Below are 19,331 nucleotides of genomic sequence, written 5' to 3'. Positions count from 1 at the left end.
GCCAGATTAATTTAGGCTTTTTGGGGGCCACATGTAGATAATGCAAAAAGTTCAAATATTATTAATATTGTTATGGGGAGCGCTCCTATACCCAATCTAATTCTGTGCTGCTATACTCAAGCCTTTGTCACCATACTGAATAAATCTTATTTTATAATTCAGTAGTTAAAAACTGCAAATCACAGCGACTCGCTGCACCACGAGTCGGCCCGCCGCATACCGCGGCTAAGGCGCGCCCAATCAAGACCGAGCTACCTCCGGCTCCGCTATACCTACGTACGTCCTTACTTTCTCCCCAACGGCGCCGCCGTCCAACATGACCACGCTGGCTGTCTATCGCTGACACTGTTGTGCGCTTCCGATTCTACCCCTCCCACAGTGGATCACGTCGAAGCCCAAGACATCACCCCGCAGCTTGTCAGCTGCAGCCGGTGCCTGCGTTAACGTCAACGCGGTCACCATGGCCGCCCAAGTTCACAATGCACCGCAATTTGTAGCGTCGTCCTTCGCTCTGGCTGAGAGCTTGTCAGCTGCTACGACCACAACTGCCTCTCTCGTGGCCTCCTCTTCGATCACCCCCACAGTCGAAACAGCAATGCCGGGCCTTATGGGACGCTTGCTCCTCTTTGTCTTTCATACCATCCCCAGCACCCTTTTCTTGGTGATTGGCTTTGCGACAATTACTCTGCCGACCTGGCTCTTTACGCTCTTTTCGATGAGCCTGACGTTCACAATGAATTTCACAACAATGTATGCCCGTTGCCCCACATATTCGAAATGCTCTTTGTGAGTAGCCTACTAACAATGGGTGGGGGATTAGATTATTGATTTTCGGCCTCTTCCTCTCAACCGTCATCTGGTTCATCCGGTATCGCTACTTGAATATGTACAGCCGTCTACCGCCCGAGCCCCAACGCAAAGAACCGCAGATCGACCTTTTTCCGGACAGCCAAGAAGGGGACTCGAAGCCGGGGCTCGCAAACTATCTAGACGAGTTTTTGACCGCTATCAAAGTCTTCGGATACCTCGAGCGGCCGGTCTTTCATGAATTGACGCGAACAATGCAGACGAGAAAGCTAATGGCCGGGGAAACCTTATTGCTGGAAGAGGAAAAAGGCTTCTGTTTGGTGGTGGACGGTCTGGTACAGATCTTTGTGAAATCAACACGCGAGAATGGGCTTTCCCGAAACGTGAATACGACCGCGGTAGAAGATAGTGATGATGAGGAAGAGAATCGTTATATCGCAGGACACCAGGGATATCAATTACTTACCGAGGTGAAGAATGGAGCCTCCATGTCATCGCTATTCTCTATCCTTACTCTGTTCACGGAAGATGTACATCTGCGGCATGGCAGTGGTGAGGGCTCCGACAGCCATTCTGGGGAGCAGACCATTCCTGCGTCAATGCCGGGTAGCCCGCAAGGTTTTGTTCATAATTCTCGACCGATCTCACGGGAGAATGGAGATGGCCTGGGAGTTGATTCATTGTCCGCTGTACCCCCATTGAACTTGGAAGATATCCACACCGGCACGGGGAATAACTCGCCTAAGGAGCCATCTCCACGGCACGGGCACCGTAAACATGCAAAGCAAGAATCCGTTCACCCAGATATTGTTGCTCGGGCAATGGTAGATACCACCATTGCTATTATTCCGGCAAGCGCCTTCCGCCGTTTGACGAGAATGTACCCTCGAGCTACCGCGCATATCGTCCAAGTCATTTTGACTCGTTTACAGCGCGTTACATTTTCCACTGCACACTCATACCTGGGGCTGAATACGGAAGTTCTCAGCATTGAGAAGCTTCTCAACAAATTCACTGCATTTGACCTCCCAAACGAGCTAAGAGGGAGTGCACTCGAGAGATTAAAAGACAAATTCAGACAAGAGAGAGAACGATTAGGTCCGGATGATGACAGCAAGGGAATCGCCTTACACAACCCCATTGCCAACCGTAGACGTCGGTCAAGTAGCTCCCTGCGGAAAGATGCCGCTCTGCATGTCAAAATTGCCTCTTCAAGGCGTCATTTGTCCATGTCTCACGAACGTTCTGTGTTGACCCAACCCCAAGCTAGCGGTGTAAGTCCGGGTGATCTACTATCTACAATTCAGCTTAATCGTTATGGAAACCGCCCTTTATATAACAGAGCGCCATCGCATGAACCAACAACACCTACTGGAGAAATTGAAAGCCCTCTAGCTCAACTAGAGCGACCACCGTTCCGAGGACCTTCGATGCAGATTCCCATTTCCCCATTCACTCGGGACGACGCTGTTGATGAGGACAGTCTGTTTCGAGACTCTATTCTGCAATGCATGATGAAAGGAATCGGTCTTACAGCTAGCACTAGAGACGCGCTGCGGAAAGCTTATGCTGGAGAACAATCTCCAAGACTTGTTTCGTACGACTCACGACGACAAAAGGCTGTATTCAACAACGCATTTGGGTTCATTGACCCTTACGACGATGCTGATACTGAATCTATGATGTCCATGTCAGCCACGAGTGCAGGCGGTACCTCTCCAATTAACAGTCTCCGAGAAGAATTGCGAAGCGATATTGAGATAGTTTTATTCCCTAAGGGATCTGTTCTTGTCGAACAGGGCGAACGTCATCCAGGGTTATATTATGTTATCGACGGCTTTCTAGACGTCGGAGTACCGGTTAATGATCGTGGTGATGATATTATGAACGGGCAACATTCATCAGAGGAATTCTTCCCAGGTTTGCAAAGAACTACGACTAACACATCTCGAGCTTCAATTTCCGATGCAAGACGCAAAAGATCGTCCAGGCGGTCTCTTTACTTGATAAAGCCCGGTGGCATGCAGGGATATGTTGGTTCTGTTGCATCATACCGGTCTTTCACCGATGTCATCGCAAAGACAGATGTATATGTTGGATTCCTTCCTCGCGCGACTCTCGAGCGCGTTGCAGAGAAATCTCCCATTGTTCTATTGACTTTGGCCAAAAGGCTTACTAGCGTATTACCACGTCTGATTTTGCATATTGATTTTGCTTTGGAGTGGGTTCAGGTCACTGCTGGTCAGGTTATTCATCACCAGGGTGATGAAAGCGATGCCATCTACATCGTACTCAATGGACGACTTCGATCTGTTCTTGAGACTCCTGGTGGCAAGATTCAAGTTCTGGATGAATACGGACAGGGCGAGAGTGTTGGGGAGCTCGAAGTAATGACTGAGTCAGTACGGCCAGCTACACTGCATGCAATTCGAGATACCGAGCTAGCCAAGTTCCCTCGCTCGCTTTTCAATAGCCTTGCCCAAGAGCACCCAGGGATTACGATACAGATCTCGAAACTCATTGCCCAACGCATGAGAGATCTAGTTTATAATCCACTGTCAGAAAAATATACACCGCCCAGTGAAATTGCCACTGCGAAAACTGCTACATCGAATATCAACATGCGCACCGTCGCCATCTTGCCAGTGACTGCTGGTGTACCTGTGGTTGAGTTTGGAAATAGGCTACTCACTGCTTTCAATCAGGTTGGCGTGACAAATGGAGTGACATCCCTCAACCAAGCAGCTATCCTAAACCATCTCGGAAGACATGCCTTCAGCAAGATGGGTAAGCTCAAGTTATCACAGTACTTGGCTGATCTAGAAGAAAAGTATGGGATGGTAGTATACATCGCCGACACAAATGTGAACTCACCATGGACACAAACATGTATTACCCAAGCCGATTGCATCCTACTAGTGGGGTTAGCAGAAGGCTCGCCTAGTATTGGCGAATACGAACGCTTCCTACTTGGCATGAAAACGACTGCACGTAAAGAACTTGTGCTTCTTCATGCCGAACGCTATTGCCATCCGGGACTAACGCGACGATGGTTGAAAAACCGCATGTGGATCAACGGTGGACATCATCATGTCCAAATGTCATACCGCCTTACTACCGAACCTGCGCATCCCCAAACAAAGCGATTTGGAACAGCATTGAAACAGCGCGTACAGGTTATACAAGCTGAGATTCAGAAATACACGTCTCGACGTATCCATCAAACCTCGTTATATTCTCAACAAACCCCCTTCAAAGGTGATTTCCATCGGTTGGCACGTCGTTTGTGCGGAAAATCTGTCGGTCTTGTTCTGGGTGGAGGAGGAGCACGCGGTATTGCCCACATCGGCGTTATCAAAGCAATTGAAGAGGCTGGGATTCCCATCGATATCATTGGCGGAACATCAATTGGGTCGTTCATTGGAGCCCTTTATGCCCGCGATGCAGATGTCGTTCCTATGTACGGCCGCGCAAAGAAGTTCGCCGGCAGAATGGGCAGCATCTGGCGATTCGCCTTGGATTTGACATACCCTGCAGTATCGTATACTACTGGACACGAATTCAACCGTGGCATCTTTAAAGCCTTTGGGGACAGTCAAATCGAAGACTTCTGGCTCGAATTCTACTGCAATACCACAAATATTAGCAAATCCCGCAACGAGTTCCACTCTTCAGGATACGTCTGGCGATATGTCCGGGCCTCAATGTCTTTAGCCGGTTTGCTACCACCACTGTGCGACGAAGGCAGCCTTCTCCTTGATGGCGGTTACGTGGACAACTTGACAGTCGCACACATGAAAAGCCTAGGGGCCGACATTATCCTCGCCGTCGACGTCGGGTCGCTCGATGACAACACACCCCAGGACTACGGCGACACCCTCTCCGGTTTCTGGACGTTCATCAATCGCTGGAATCCGTTCTCGGCCGTACCAAATCCAATCACCCTTAGCGAAATCCAGGGTCGTCTCGCCTATGTGTCCTCAGTAGACAGTCTCGAGCGTGCCAAAATCATGCCTGGATGTCTCTACATGCGGCCACCCATCGACCCCTATGGAACACTGGATTTCGGCAAATTTGACGAGATTTATGAAGTCGGTTATGCGTACGGAAAATCGTTTTTGGAGAAGCTGAAGAATGAAGGGGCGTTGCCGGTTGCAGAGGAATCGACGGAGGAGAAGAAGTTGAGGAGAACCATGGCACCAAGGAGGGCTAGTATTTGATGATTTGTAAAATGTTATGGTGATGCATTGATATACGAGCAGTATACATATAAGGCGTTTGGAGGGTTAGTTATTTGCCTTTATTCCATACATAGTACTTAGCATAGCATGGCGATGATACCATTCCATACATTCGAATGAAGTCTGTTTTGCATAACTTGAGTACGGCACATTATTCACCAGGCTCTCTTTCTCAGGTCCAAATATTGGCTTATACGGGTATTTTCAAAACTCCATCGTTATTATATGGGTCCCACCGCTGACGTCACTCCTCATCTAATCTATATACCTAAACCGGACCCCCGATAAATGACATCCGATACGATAATTCTTCTTTACCGCATGCATACATATAGTTCTCTGCCATATTCTAATACAAATTAATCCAAAATTACCATGGCATCAAATCGTTGATATGGAGTAAAGACCCAACTCTCTACTAGCAAGCTAGCTCATCCCCGGAATGCAACTATGTAACTAGTTTATCGGATAAATTACAGAATTGGAGGTCTGCAAGGGTTACTCAGATTCATACTTAATCAGCATCCTTGCGTTGGGGGATTGTAACTTAAAATTATTGCTTAATTCCTATAAATATTCATGCAAGGGGTTTAATCCTTTTCTTCATTTGCCCACATCATCATGTTCACGAAAAACATATTCATCAACTACTGCTACGAGTCGGGAAAGTGGACAAGGGAGGAATATTAATTTTATATGAATTGATCATAAGAATAAAGAATGGCATTATATTAAATATTATCATCTCGCCGGGTATGGTTGTTGCGTGGTTCGTCGTCCGACTCCATTAACCTGAAGCACCGTGTAGTGTCCGTGATCGGAACAAATATTCAAAGAGCTATTGTCAAGAAACATAGATAAATATGTATCTTGAATAAAAGGTAGCAGACTACAGCTTCTCATTCAGTAGTTCCCCTCTGCATGATGAAGTCCTGCGATCAACAGTACCCGATGTAATATGTTTTTGCTAGATCAGTCCGTACTGTGTCGTCAGGCTTCATGAATTGGCGCCGTTATGCAGACTGAACAGGGGCGTCCAATGGTGCTCGGGCACCATTCTTCTCCCGTGTGCTCACTGGTTCTGGGTTGTCAACCCATCGGCTGAACGTCTCAACCCCGAGACCGAAGAAGGTGAAGATGCTAGTTCAGGATAAGTTTCTATTTTTTTTAAATCTGTTTAAAAGAGAATTTCTTACAATGCCAAGAAGGTGAAAGCCTGAGCCGCATGCTTCTTGGAGCACGAGACGCCTGGTGCCTCTGCGATGTAGCAAAATCCACGGTCAAAGTCTTCGGCCGTGAATATGAAAGCAGTCAACCACCTATGTATCATTAGCATATTAGTAGATATAGATACGTCATGTTAAATAGACTCACAGATAGGAGAATACAAGATCGATCAGCACAACGAACTTGCTGAGCATAGTGGGCATGAAAGGTGAAATGAAAGCCGGAATGAAGAAGACCACCGACAAAACAGCAATCACTTCATTGTAGATCAAATGGGCTCCATGGTGATTTTTGTGGATGAGATAGGAGAAAATTCCCATAGCGATAACCGAACTAATCCATTGCAATGATCGAATGAGCAGTAACACAGGGCGCCCTGCAGATCCTAGTGCTGGCATTATGACTTGTGTTGGACGATGATGGGTAGTGTAGAGTGACAGTACGCAGTTCAGCTTCAAGGAGAGCTAGTGTGATGTGAGACAGGTGAAATAATTTCCGAATAGCTGGAGTTGCGAGGAATGCTGCTGAATGTATTGAACAAGGATCTTGAAGAAGATGGGTTGAGACGTCATTTTTATACTACCAGGATCTGGCGGATCCTGTGGATATCATTACAACATCACAGCAGCCCACAAAAAAGGTCTTTGCCCTTGGAAGCCGTCGACGTATTCCAATAATTGTCTGGTCGTGGCGGTAGCTGCAGACTATAGGCCAATGCCAACTCGTGATCCATACCCTGGCAGCGATGCTTCTTCTTATTGGCTAGAGTGAAAGGCTTCCAGGCGTGTCTGTCTGCGATATTGTTCTTGTCATATCATACTAGTCCACGAGAGGCCGAGCTAAGGCCAAAATGGTTGGAATCGCGGGCGAGGGTAGCCGAAAACAGAAATCAGCGTGATCGACAACCATGTAATCGCTCCGCTGATCCCACCTGCAGCACAGACTCTTCTACGGTTTAAGGTTTGACGTGCTCGGCTCCAAGGATGAAGCTACCTCACGTACCACCGAATAATTGATCGATTTATGCAAGGTAATAGAGTCCGGACCATCCGAGGACAGCAAAGAGCGGTGGGCGTGCTGATGAGGTATGTACCGATTTGATCGAAAGCGACGGCGACGGGGGTGAGAAGAAATTGTTGTCATTGTTGCGTGCCTCAATTGTTGTGGCGTGATGGCTGCATGGACCGAATATTTGCCGTGTAGCGAGCCGGAATCCAGCGGAAGAGCCAATGGTCCAAGGCACATCACCAATATGGGACGGAAAAGCATCTGAAGCAAACTTTGAGGTCAATCGACGAAGTAGCAAGGTGCATTGATTGGCCAATGCGCCACCTTCGTCTACAGCTTTCGGATATGCATGCCGAGAGGCATCACCTGATTGTTGAATATTTTCATCGGCTGCCTGAGGGAGCCGATACGGTAGAATAATAGTGGCTCGAATATTTTGATTTTCTTTGCCATTACAAAGCAGAGAAGCTGCATCAGAGAAAACGTCATGCAACAGTCGACTGAACAAGTCGTCTACGCAGCAGGTGGGAAGGAGGTGTATAAGAATTTGATTATCTCAAGAAAAAGTGTGAAGAAAAATAATCATATACATTATATAGTACTTAACTATATTAATAAAATATGAATACGGTTAATAATACTATATGATAGGTGTCACAAAAACGAAGATCGATAGGCGATTGGTCGTTTTATTGTAACACAAAGTGATGAGCTAGCAGAACATCACGTGACTTAAGTATACTAGGGACTGATAAGATAAGAAGTATATCTTATCTACGTTTATCGTATACTTATTTTTAATATTCAAGGAGGCGCTCTATTAGAAAAAAGGTAAATTAATGGTTTAGCATAATACGCTTAACGTAGTAGTTGGATAGTCACCTCTACTCATATAGTCGAAACTTCAAAAACTGTTTACATTATAATTTCTTTTTCTGCATGAATGCGACCCTAATATTGAAAAATGTTATTAGCTGGTTCTTGACAACCTAACGATATGCAAGCTTGGAATAAAGAACCCAGCCGAAGCAAGCTAGCATGCGAGTAGCGACAGGAGTACTTTAGGCCGCCATGCTCCGCGCGTAAAACATGTTTCAGGATCATATCCTACACCTATAGAACGGAATTCCTGTCCTTTTCCAGTTGAAGGAGCCATGCTTTCGGGGTATACTCATGGCCGAGTCTGAGTCTTCTTCTACGTCACCTCCCCAAGGCACTGTCTTCCATTTCTTCCCCAAGCTACCAATCGAGTTGCGGTTTGAAATTTGGCGCCTACTCTTACCCCATCGTGTCTGCGAGAAAGACCAGCCCTTTTATGAGATTGTATTTAAACTCCTGGACGAAAAAACCCCATCACCGTGCCTCCTCTATCAGACGACCGAGGTAAACGGGCGGGCCGCCCGTCATCAGTCGTATATCATGAGTCACGCGCAGTCGCTTTGAAAACCGGGACCTTCTTCGAGTTCTCTCACAGCACCAATCCCTTGCTTAAACCTAGATCTCCAGAGGCTGAGTGGTACAATTGGACTTCTATCAGCGCGGCATGGTTCGACCCTACGCGAGACTCAATACGTCTCAATTGGAACCCCTCTTACGAAGCAGACTTTGCAAGTCATGGTTCACCACTCAAAAGTCTTGCACGGGATGCATCATAAACAATTTGGGGTGGTTCTCTGTTTATCGATTGTTTTCAAAGCATCCGTATATGTAGACAGGAGCTGATTGATGTCCTCCAACAGCTACCCTCCTGTATGATTGTTATGCGTGTTGTTGTTATACATGCCGACGCTGTTACTGGTGCGAGTACAGGTCTTATTGGACTCCTGGGTGATTCCCGTGTGCAGCTCGTCGATGTGTCTGATGAAGCGAGAGTTAACACTTTTTTCAACTTGGCCGAGGAATGCGAGCCTTACGGTCTGATCACTATCCGTCAGGATTACCGCAGAGACTCCGCAAAGTTGATTCACCAGAAGTTGGAAACATTATCAACTGTGAACTTGAGTTTGAGGGAATACTCCCCCGGCTACGTCCAGTCATCATGTTCCGACTATGTACCGAAATGTGCAATCGTGTGGGCTCTACTGCTTCGCTTATGGGAGTGCGAAAGGCAAGGCGAGAGTTCGAAGATTTCTGAGAGCCTTCCAGGGGATTCGGGTGAGGATCTGAATCACGAAGCTCGGTACAGTTCTACTGTGGAAGTGCTTACGCAGAGAATCTTACCATGGTTACATTTCTGATGTACAGGTATCCAAGAGGAGTGAGTTGATCCTTTCGTTCTCAAGTTAGTTTCTAGAGAGAATTTGTTGGGTAGTGGGCGTGTCGAAACTAAACATTTATAAACATCTTTTACATAGTCAAGTGTACTAGGAGTAATTCTTCAACCTCTTTCCCCTTTGCGCTAAATGTGGACGAATATATCAACCCTCATCGAGCCTTTGCTATTTAGAAAGCGGACAACTAAGGTGAGCAGGTACATACTTTCGAGCAAGAGTTGTAGAAAATATACCTATAGCAAAACGGATCAACGAGATGGATCTCCCGAAAGACTATTTTCGCCCGATGCACACGCCAAAATGGCCACAGCATGCCGCACATTCGGATGCTTCTTAGCCTCCTTTTCGCCAAATTCGGTCAGATATTTATTGGTTTCGTCCTCGAGTCCTTCAATCACATCATCGTGGGTCCTGATTGTAACCCCTGTATCGACTTCTTCCCATGTGAACGCCGTCCAATGCGGGCTCTGTCTCTGTTTCCGCAGTCTAGATGCATATCGGATCAGCGAGGAAACTAAGTGGCCATATGAGGGAAAGGAGTAAAAGGAAGAGTTATAGAACTGCTTACTATTCACGAGCAACGCGTACCCAATCGTAGCCGTATGCGCGGAGCCGGTTATTCACCCCTTCGATGACATATTGAGATTGGTCAGCTATGCGTGCGTCACGGGTGTACGCTATCGCCTGCCGAACACCATTCAACTCCCAACCAATATCTTTACCACCGAGTTTTTGGTGGCATGTCTGAATGCTGTCCATCTCTGGTCACCACCTGTAGTAAGATATTTTGGTGCTATTGCATACCTTCCTGCCTGGATGTCTAGGCGGTAGGCATACCAGAGAAGCAGAGACTGATTCATATTACATTAGCAGTCTTTCCATATTTAGAAGTTTATCAAGCTGTGGAATAATCTATATAGTTCCTACGCCGCTATTTCCCTGAGTTTTACGATGGTATTTAGTACTCTAATCAAAACTTATCAGAATACATTATACTATCTTGGTATGGTTATACGAATATTTTGCGATGACTTTATATCAAGCTGTCGAAATATATCAAACGACAATATTATGGTTGTATTACGTTAATTGATAACATTTGAAGACTACATAGTTGTGGGGTGGGTAGCAAACAGATGAATGTCAATTATACTGTTATCCATTGCCAACCATTCCCAACCACAACACAACCTGTCACCGCCAACAGTAGTGGGCTCCTACGTATTATATTAAAAAGGTATATCCCTCTTAATTCCCTTGCAGGTACCAGTATGAAGTGGGATATGTGATAGATCACGTGTTGAGAAAAGGTTGTACAGCTAGCAAAAAGAGCTTGTACAGATAGCATTACTACTCATCAAGAAACACTGTCACAATCTGCCGTCTCTCATAGAAACCGGAACCCTTACTCCCCACCTGCTTTTACCCAATAGCTAGGAGGGAAGAATTTCTCTTATCTCACACAGTCTGTCATCAGCAGCGATGTTTAAGCTTCAAGAAGTCAAAATCATCATCTGTAGTGGATTGGAGGTGTGGTCAGAGCAGGTATGCCTACCAGAGCTGTTAATTCTCCGCCTTCATTCTCTAGATTACACGCTGCTCCAGCCCGTAGCCAACATCTTCTCATCAGAATCAGAGCCAGAGGACTCCGATGACGCGGTGTTTGGTCGGTTGCGAAGACGTATGGCCAAGGCCCCGGCCCAACACATGGGACGAGAATGGCCTGTGATACTTCGGATAGCTGGTCCATCATGTATTGCTGAACTATGGTTCGCTCAGGTCACGAGAACACGCTTTGCAGCGACTGATGTGTTAATTTTTGTCCTATCTACCAAGATACGCACAGACTTCGAGCATCTTTACGGTCTCATCGTGGGAGAGGATGAACTACTATTAGATGATGTTGGGTCGCCGCAGCTCCGAAGACTCCTGGTCGCGACCTATTCTGACGCTTCGCCGGATTCTTGGGCTGTCAACGAGAAACAACTGAACTGGGTTGCAAGCGACCAGAGCTGCGAGCTTAAAATCATGTCTGAAGAGGATGCGGAGTGGGCAATAAGAGTCCTTGACGAAGCAGCGGGCAAGGTGATCCTATGGCGAGCCGAAAATGGCAAGCTGCGTGAAAAGGATGCGCCTGCACATAACAAGCAAGTGGAGGATGGATGGAAGAAGATAGGCAGGCGGCTAACGTTATGGTCTCTCAGAGACAAGTTGTTTAAACGAAGCCAGCCTAGATAAATTGACCCTGCTGTCATTCTATAGTTGAAAGTTTACATCCACTCTTTTTCCTTTTCTATAGGCGTTTATTATATTAGTAGAAATTATATAATAAATAAAAATTAACTATATTTCGGGCTGGCAATCCAAAGAAATTTCAACAATTCTCGAAAAGTTAATTTGACTTCTAATTCTAGTAGCGTATATCGTGATGATACCCGAGTAACCCTAAAATTATTCTGCATACACAAAGCATGACATAGAAGCCCAAATCCCAGGTAAATCCATATTATCAGCAATATCGGTACAGTCAGGGTAGCTAGTAGAATCAAGGCCGTTAGAGTACCCAGAACAGTTAGGGTTAGCGAAAACAGTACAGAAACCATCACGGATCGTAAAAGGAAGTAGGGCTGGTAAAAGTTCCGGCAGAACAACTCATCCCGCTAGAAAACCCGGTAGAGCTGTTCTTGCATGTTTTATCATACTGAGATTTCGAGTCAAACTCTTAGGCGCTAATCAACATTTGTGTCAATTTGACTTACAAGGGTAAGGATCCAACCAGCAGTTGGGGTAGAAACTCGAGATGCGGAGGAAGAGACAGATGTGGTGGTAGTCGTCCCCACCCAGCTCTGGCACACCTCGGAAGTGATGCATGGCTCCAGAGGCACTTGGCAGAGGGTAGTTGTAGATGCCATGGTGCAAGATTTTCCGGAAGATGTCACGGTTGGCCCGACCGTCGTGACGGGTGTTGCAACGGAGTGAGCGTCGGCAAGGGAGATGTCAGTGTGCGGGCGATGGTTGAAGTTAAGAAAGTTGAGGGTGAAGTTATGCTCACCGTAAATGATGTAGATGAGGTAGATGAGGTGTTTACCGACACTTCGAGTATGTCTAGGGTATAGTTTTGAAGATATTATGTACGAGTAGCTAAACCCCTCGCAACTTGATAGCGGTCTAGTATAGAACTCATCAACTGAACCGTATGGAGAAAATTGGATCATATCGATCTGAGGTTGACCATAGTGGTCAATATCAATTAATAAAAAGGAATTGATGTCATTTATCTTAAATGTAGAGTCAATGATAAGTAGAGGTCGGTCCCATCTCACCTATTCGTAGGACACGAGAAATATCTGGTATCATAATTCAAAATATTTTAAATCCCAACTCGATATTGTCGAAAGTAACAATCGAAATTCCCTCCAATCAAGATAATTGCGGGGAATATAACTTAACGATGAATACCTAGCTTTATTATACTATATAAAATCCTAAAATTCTGCTTCGTCTCTCTTCATGACCCATGATTGTAGAGCGCTAAAGTTTCGGCATGTATGTGGTTTATCGGAATCGACATATGGGCGTCCAAGACCTTTATGCCATCGAACAGGTATAGAAGTCAGATCTCCAGTGCACATCAAGTATTGTCTAATCTGATCGATGCAGTGGTAATTATGTAGCGAGCCGATTGCCGCCGCTGGATAGTAATCCAGGTCCAATTTCATTCGAAGCATATTGAGACAATGTAGAGTGTGTAGCACGTCAAGACCCGCAACGTAGCGACGTTCGTTATCAGGAGAAAGCCGGTAATACAATTGTTCAATGCCCTCCATGCCCCATGCCTCTGCGGCTTCGGCCTCGGTTAAGTAGAAATAGCGGTCTAGAATAACGTAAGATTATGCATGATTAGATCTTGTCAATCAACTTTAGAACTGCTTACGATCAATTAAATGCTCCCAATTCTCATCGATCTTCGGTGAGGGCTTGCCCACATACTGTACTTCACCGGGGTCGAGATACGTCGTACCATCATCACGGATCTGGACGTTCCCAGTGAAGCCAACCTGTTCAATCGAAATGATATGTTTACTAGAAGCTATTGACGTATCAATATAAGAATCTCCACTGCTCTTTTGAATGCATCTGACATACCAAGCTCTGTCGAAAACCCGGTTTCGTAGGTTCCTATAGGATTACCTTGGGGAAAGTATAATTGAATTGCCAATGTCATCGAAAGTATAAGTAGAATACCGGTAGAGACGACCCAAGGTAATGTTGGGCCAAAGGGACTATTCGGAACTCCCAAATTGTTTACCTCATCTAAGTCTTCATCTGAAACCAGCCCACTCTCTTCTTTACTTGAATCGCCTGGATTAAGGTTGATTATGGAATGATTGGATTCTGGAATGCGTGAGAAGGTATGAGTTTTCAAGAAACTCATGACGGCTAACGTCGAATTGGGGCTCTTGCCTGATCCCGGGTCGTCGAAGATGAAGAGGGACGAGTTATACTTTGAGGTGATATGAAAGCTGTTCTTGCGCTACCTCAAACAGACATTTTTCCCCCGTATTGACCTTACTGGATACAATCCGGGGTATATCTCCAGCGACAAGAGAGATAATTATTAAATTTGCAATAAGGGTTCCAGAAATAGAAGGAGAGCAAAATCGATTCTTGTTTACATTGCGTCCGCGAAATATCGGTCATAGATACACTTTAGCCCCCAAATTGACAGCCTCCTGTGGCCACTGTTTCATGAACCCAACCAATTTCAATCCCCTAAAATAGATCCATTCAGCATGTGCATGACTATGAAGACCGTTCGTACACTACGAACGATACTAGCTGTAATTTTTCGTTAGCTCAAGACTAAATTAGCAAGCTCTTCGGCGCTGAAATAGTTCCTGTATGGCCCCACAACGTTCGGTATCAATTCTTCAGGCGCAGTTAACACAAGTGTCAATATTTGTCTCACACTACTTTGTAGAATTATAATTGGCTACACGCTCAATATCGATTGCCTAATAGACTGAAAGAGAATGTATTTAGCATAGTGCTGCTTGGTACCATTGGGGGCGAAAATCGTAGGGCACCGTATTTTCCTTCTTCTTTTCCCTTTCCTTGACCCGAAGTCAAAATACAACTTGCTGAACTTGATGTTATATTATGTGGAGTTCAGTCCACCATCAAAAAAGAACTTTCTGTCCAATACATCTAGTTAGTACTATTGTTATTTGGAATCAACAACAATATGGCCACAGAAAAGATACAAAGCAATGGTTTCCGGTGGGGGTATTCTCTGGGGATCTCCTTTTTCTGGATAGCATCACTTCTTGTTTCTCAAGTGCTTCTCAGCAATTTCGATCAAGTACGGTCGAAATTTCTACTATACACAACATTCAGCTTAAATGGAAACGTCATTAATAATCTTGACGAGTTGCCGAATCCCGGAATTCATATCTATTCTCACGATCCATTGGTTATTTACGTCACATCATTCGTCACCTCCGCAGAAGCTGCAATGTTAATGCACCTTGTGTATGTATATGCTTCAGTCGCTACATAATCGCTTTAGGGACGAGCATTCCAGATGCTAATAAACCCCTCACAGCAAAGATTCCTTCAAACCCTCTATGGTTGGACCAGATTTAATCAACACAACGATGCGACTCTCACAATCAGCGTATCCACCGCGCAGCCATCCTGTAGTGAAGCGCATAGAAGAGCGTGCCCTGTCATTCCAAGGCTACGATTCCCGTAATCGTCTCGAACCGATCCAAATTGTGCAGTACCCTATAGATGGACATTATAACGCGCACACCGATTGGTTCCCGGACGAGGAGCCAGTTAGAGAGTTGATCACGCGACACAAAGGAGGGAATCGGGAGTCGTCATTTTTTGTCTATCTGCACGCTAACTCGACTGGTGGAGGTACTGAATTTCCTAAATTGAGTCGACCAGCAGAGAAATTTTGGTGCGACTATATTGAATGTGCGGAGGAAGATAATCCTGAGGGAAGTAATAATGTCACGGCGAGAACTGGAGTGACGTTCAAGCCCATTGCTGGAAATGCGATATTTTGGAGAAATTTGCACCCGGATGGACAAGGGCATTGGGGTACTCGACATGCGGGGCAACCCGTGAAGTCAGGTAGCAAGACAGGTCTAAACATATGGACGAGACAGATGGATATTGCCAGATATAAGCCACCGACTGCAAAATCGGAAAGCTAAGTAGCCTCTCTAGTTACGAAATATGATCAATAGTTTTCCGGAGTTTCTTTTTCAATAAATATGTTATTTTAAATTGAAAGAGACTCTAATTTTCTGCTAGGATTGAATACATATACTCTAAACACCGAAGTAGTATATAAGACGCAAGGCCATCATGAACATAGATTTTCTCGTGCCAACCCGAAATTTTCATTTTCCAGCGAGCAGCAGTCTAGTGACATTGAAATGCCTGAGATACGTGCTCCAAAGTAACAAGATGGAAAGTACACAAATCACCAGCCAGAGAATCTCAACATGAGAGGAATCTTGCATCCATCCGGAGACTTGTTGGGGAGAAGATACAGGTAGAAGTAGGCCACCTAATAAATCAGTCATTTATATCATATTTGGAATTTAGTATTGGCTTACCTTTACGGTCTATGGTGCTATTCATCTGAATTTCATCTGTTTGGTCGATTTGATGAGAGAAAACTGTATCAATATGACAATCCCCATCTTGACAAGACAGAGACCTCCAGGAGGGTGGAACAATTGTTGGCACCGCCAAAGATCTACCTAGTACATGTCCAGTACTATTCAATGCTTCTGCATAAATGAATTGTGAAAATCCAGAACCCATATGACTAGTCTCAAACCCAGATTTCTTTGCAGTTCCCACAAGTGAGAAGTCCGGTGAAGAGGTGTTGTTCCCGTAAAAGTTCCAATATGCAACCTCAGTGGCACCATTCCAGCTGACATAGAAGACACTCGTAACAGTGTCAGCAGTCGTCCCATAGACAAAAGCTTTTGAAACGGGAAGCTCAGTAGGAATGCCTGTGAAGTTGTACTTGTATGCTCGGTAAGTTGAAGGAACAAATTTGATCGATGAGAACTTTGCCTCCAGTACACAGCGTCCATCCGGGGCAAACTCGCTTAGGTATCCTTGTACACTCCATCCGATAAACACGTTATCATTGGGCAGAACTTGAACATTGCCTCTTAACGGAGATAGTTGTCGGTCTGGTCGGTCCCATCGTTTTATAACGTAGGCGGTCATTGGAGTGGTCGAAGTCTGAAGTGCGACAAGCAAGCCTGAGGAATACGACGATGTGCTGTTATCACCATCTGAAGCATTATTCAAGAACGAAATTACAGTAGTGGTGCTGTTTTCTTGTCGGAATCGGGCATCATGCTGAGACGAGAAATTGAATCCCTCTAAAACGAAGGAAGATTTTACACCTCCCAAACGCCAAATAATTGAGCCATCTCGGCCCGATACTTTGTAGATTGTATTAGTGTATCGAGCTGAGACGAGGTAATCGCCGTCACTATTTTTGTCCACGGAATTTAAATGACTATCCCATATTAGCGATGGTCGGCCTGAAACTTCAAGGGAATTATTTTAATCCTACATATAATCCCAACTCATAGCATACTCCCCAGGCATTTGGCGCACAGCCACCGTGCTCTCCGTAATTGGAATATGGTCCAGGGTATTCCATTCGAAATTGACATTGCCGGTGGCAATATCGATATCTTGAAATCCATTATTACTAACCCATCCAGACTGCGGCTCCAACTTCAGCGCGGATATATCGTGGAGCTGTGGTACATTGGTAATTAGCAGTGCACACTTGCCTCCCTCAATAACATTGAATTCATGCATGTTGAAAGAGGAAACCCATCTTTTCGCCAGAATTTCGTTCTGGATTGTGTACGAGTTATCCATAATGATTCCCTTTCCTTTAGCATCAAGATGTCCTTGGGAAGTCGATCCAAAGATGAACGATAATCGCGAAGGATCGTTATAATCAAGGACCTTGAAATCAAATACGTTGCGATTTTCAAATTCGCAAGCGCCACTCCAGACAAGCTCCTGTAACTATAATCAGAATTTGTCTCGATATACAATATCATCACAGTCCAAAGGTCATACCCCATTATTGTCAAATATCTGTGGACCAACTTGGCAATAATCCAGCCTTTTCACTCTATTTCCAAAGCCTAGCGAAGCGTATGGAGCCACAAACCAATATCCCGGTGTTACGCTGGAGGCATCATGAATGGTCACATTGAATATCGGCGTTTTAAGTTCTGGTCTCTGGTTGAAGTCAATATACTAGTTTCAATCTAACGGACGTAGATAATAGGCATAAAGACTTGCCGTCACAAATCCCGCAAAATTGTTGCCATCATCGAGAAATTCTTCCTGCTGAGCAAATGTAACAGAGACCATTAAAACGATCCATTTCAGCAACATCGTGATGCAGGTAGAGGAGTTGAGCTATTTCAGTATCTGACAATTGGTATATAGCTGGAACATTATTTACTCTGAAAATTCCTCGTCATTTTCATTCATCACAATGGTAGCTTCTGTACAAAAAATGCTCATGTAATTCTTTGGTTAGTTGTTAGCCTAGGAACATTTAGCGCTATCTTCTTGACCCCATTATCAAAGCTGTATTGGAAACCGGCGAAATTGGTTTCGTATGAAATGTATTTTTCTATTATTTTCGCCCCAACCTATCGATTCTTGTTTACATTTTCTATACGAGACGGCGAGTGTAATTATGCACGGCTTGGAAACCTCATTACGGCAACCACAGAGTCTGGCCAGTCATTATCAGTTGCGCCCCCTTATCAATGGTTTATATTCTGTTTAAACTCATTACGGCAACTACAGAGTCTGGCCAATCATTATCAGTTGCGCCCCCTTATCAATGGCTTATATAATGTTTAAAAGCTCCACAATTCTATCTAATTGTTAGATTTAAATAATAAGTTCGCTGCAGCATTTTGTTCTTAGTTGTAATCTATTGTCGAAGACATGTTAAACGATAAGATTTAGTGTGAAAGTTGCTAAAGTGCATGGCGATAATAATAGTAGCTTCTACTTTTAGCAAATAAGAAGACTGAGGGCACAGATGTAACATTGGGCCGGTGATAGAGTAGGGATTTAGCAGATATCTTACTAGTCCCGGACTAGGACGTGATCCCTATTTGCCTCAAGTGCTTATTTTAGTACGCTTTCTTTTGCTGGGTTCAATCCATAGTAGGGCATTAGCGAGGACTCTATCTATACTCCGTAGTCCATAAGCTAGCACGCATATACGCAACTAATGATGCAACGGAGAGTGGGGAGGGAAAAGCTTGAATACGGCACGGAATGGTAAGAGCTAGCGATCAAGCTGTACTATAGGGAAAGAGGATATAATTATATTGTCTAGAAATATGCAGCGCCCTCTAGTTAGTGCTGATTATTTCCGGTCAATGAATTCAAGTATTTTAACCGGATAGTATTAAATAATGAATTCTGATTTGAGTACTTCGCACATGCTCGGTTCAACTACCGCAGGATCTAAATGGAATATTTTGTTATCCAAAGACTTGTCGAGAACTTGTACTAGTTTTGTTTTCATCTATCAAGGGATCCGCGAGTCGGAGACAAGCTCCAGTATTCAAAAATGCAGATCCTTCAAATTAATTATCTGCTGATCATCAAGACCACACGACAATGGACATCCAGGGACCCCCTTAGGTTCTGTTCAGGAGGTATTCGGACGGATGCG

General features: G+C 44.9%; 9 protein-coding genes across 9 annotated transcripts; 5 read left to right on the top strand and 4 right to left on the bottom strand.

The window, feature by feature from the left end:
* Positions 1–460: 460 nt before the first annotated feature.
* On the top strand, positions 461–5,027 carry BGW36DRAFT_306927 (putative patatin-like serine hydrolase; the record flags this gene model as incomplete). Its single annotated transcript, XM_046212195.1, has 2 exons — positions 461–750; positions 821–5,027. 2 exons carry the CDS (start codon positions 461–463, stop codon positions 5,025–5,027), a joined length of 4,497 nt encoding a protein of 1,498 aa, XP_046066255.1.
* Positions 5,028–6,061: 1,034 nt separating this feature from the next.
* Positions 6,062–6,673, bottom strand: BGW36DRAFT_307305 (uncharacterized protein; the record flags this gene model as incomplete). Its single annotated transcript, XM_046212228.1, has 3 exons — positions 6,062–6,188; positions 6,245–6,367; positions 6,423–6,673. The coding sequence occupies 3 exons, from the start codon at positions 6,671–6,673 to the stop codon at positions 6,062–6,064; spliced, it is 501 nt and encodes a 166-aa protein (XP_046066254.1).
* Positions 6,674–8,342: 1,669 nt separating this feature from the next.
* Positions 8,343–8,880, top strand: BGW36DRAFT_65627 (uncharacterized protein). The gene has a single exon (XM_046222493.1). It carries the CDS (start codon positions 8,457–8,459, stop codon positions 8,724–8,726), a length of 270 nt encoding a protein of 89 aa, XP_046066253.1. The 5' UTR covers positions 8,343–8,456; the 3' UTR covers positions 8,727–8,880.
* On the top strand, positions 8,881–9,624 carry BGW36DRAFT_65628 (uncharacterized protein). Its single transcript, XM_046222494.1, has one exon. It carries the CDS (start codon positions 9,035–9,037, stop codon positions 9,518–9,520), a length of 486 nt encoding a protein of 161 aa, XP_046066252.1. The 5' UTR covers positions 8,881–9,034; the 3' UTR covers positions 9,521–9,624.
* A 1,414-nt stretch (positions 9,625–11,038) lies between these two features.
* On the top strand, positions 11,039–11,794 carry BGW36DRAFT_432933 (uncharacterized protein; the record flags this gene model as incomplete). Its single annotated transcript, XM_046221199.1, has 1 exon — positions 11,039–11,794. One exon carries the CDS (start codon positions 11,039–11,041, stop codon positions 11,792–11,794), a length of 756 nt encoding a protein of 251 aa, XP_046066251.1.
* Positions 11,795–12,158: 364 nt separating this feature from the next.
* On the bottom strand, positions 12,159–12,468 carry BGW36DRAFT_432932 (uncharacterized protein; the record flags this gene model as incomplete). The annotated part of the gene is made up of 2 exons (XM_046221198.1): positions 12,159–12,257; positions 12,316–12,468. 2 exons carry the CDS (start codon positions 12,466–12,468, stop codon positions 12,159–12,161), a joined length of 252 nt encoding a protein of 83 aa, XP_046066250.1.
* Positions 12,469–13,041: 573 nt separating this feature from the next.
* On the bottom strand, positions 13,042–13,991 carry BGW36DRAFT_364701 (uncharacterized protein; the record flags this gene model as incomplete). The annotated part of the gene is made up of 3 exons (XM_046214580.1): positions 13,042–13,430; positions 13,491–13,646; positions 13,703–13,991. 3 exons carry the CDS (start codon positions 13,989–13,991, stop codon positions 13,042–13,044), a joined length of 834 nt encoding a protein of 277 aa, XP_046066249.1.
* A 1,024-nt stretch (positions 13,992–15,015) lies between these two features.
* On the top strand, positions 15,016–15,810 carry BGW36DRAFT_390009 (uncharacterized protein). Its single transcript, XM_046217420.1, has one exon. It carries the CDS (start codon positions 15,184–15,186, stop codon positions 15,781–15,783), a length of 600 nt encoding a protein of 199 aa, XP_046066248.1. The 5' UTR covers positions 15,016–15,183; the 3' UTR covers positions 15,784–15,810.
* A 58-nt stretch (positions 15,811–15,868) lies between these two features.
* BGW36DRAFT_440745 (ASST-domain-containing protein) lies at positions 15,869–18,022 on the bottom strand (the record flags this gene model as incomplete). Its single annotated transcript, XM_046221536.1, has 5 exons — positions 15,869–15,994; positions 16,256–17,117; positions 17,175–17,638; positions 17,699–17,881; positions 17,933–18,022. 5 exons carry the CDS (start codon positions 18,020–18,022, stop codon positions 15,869–15,871), a joined length of 1,725 nt encoding a protein of 574 aa, XP_046066247.1.
* Positions 18,023–19,331: the final 1,309 nt, after the last annotated feature.

The sequence above is a fragment of the Talaromyces proteolyticus genome (genome assembly GCF_021365285.1).
Source record: "Talaromyces proteolyticus strain PMI_201 chromosome Unknown BGW36scaffold_14, whole genome shotgun sequence".
NCBI classification, from domain to species: Eukaryota; Fungi; Ascomycota; class Eurotiomycetes; order Eurotiales; family Trichocomaceae; genus Talaromyces; species Talaromyces proteolyticus.
Note: the sequence above shows the minus strand (reverse complement) of the source record. Positions and strands in the feature narration are given on the sequence as shown.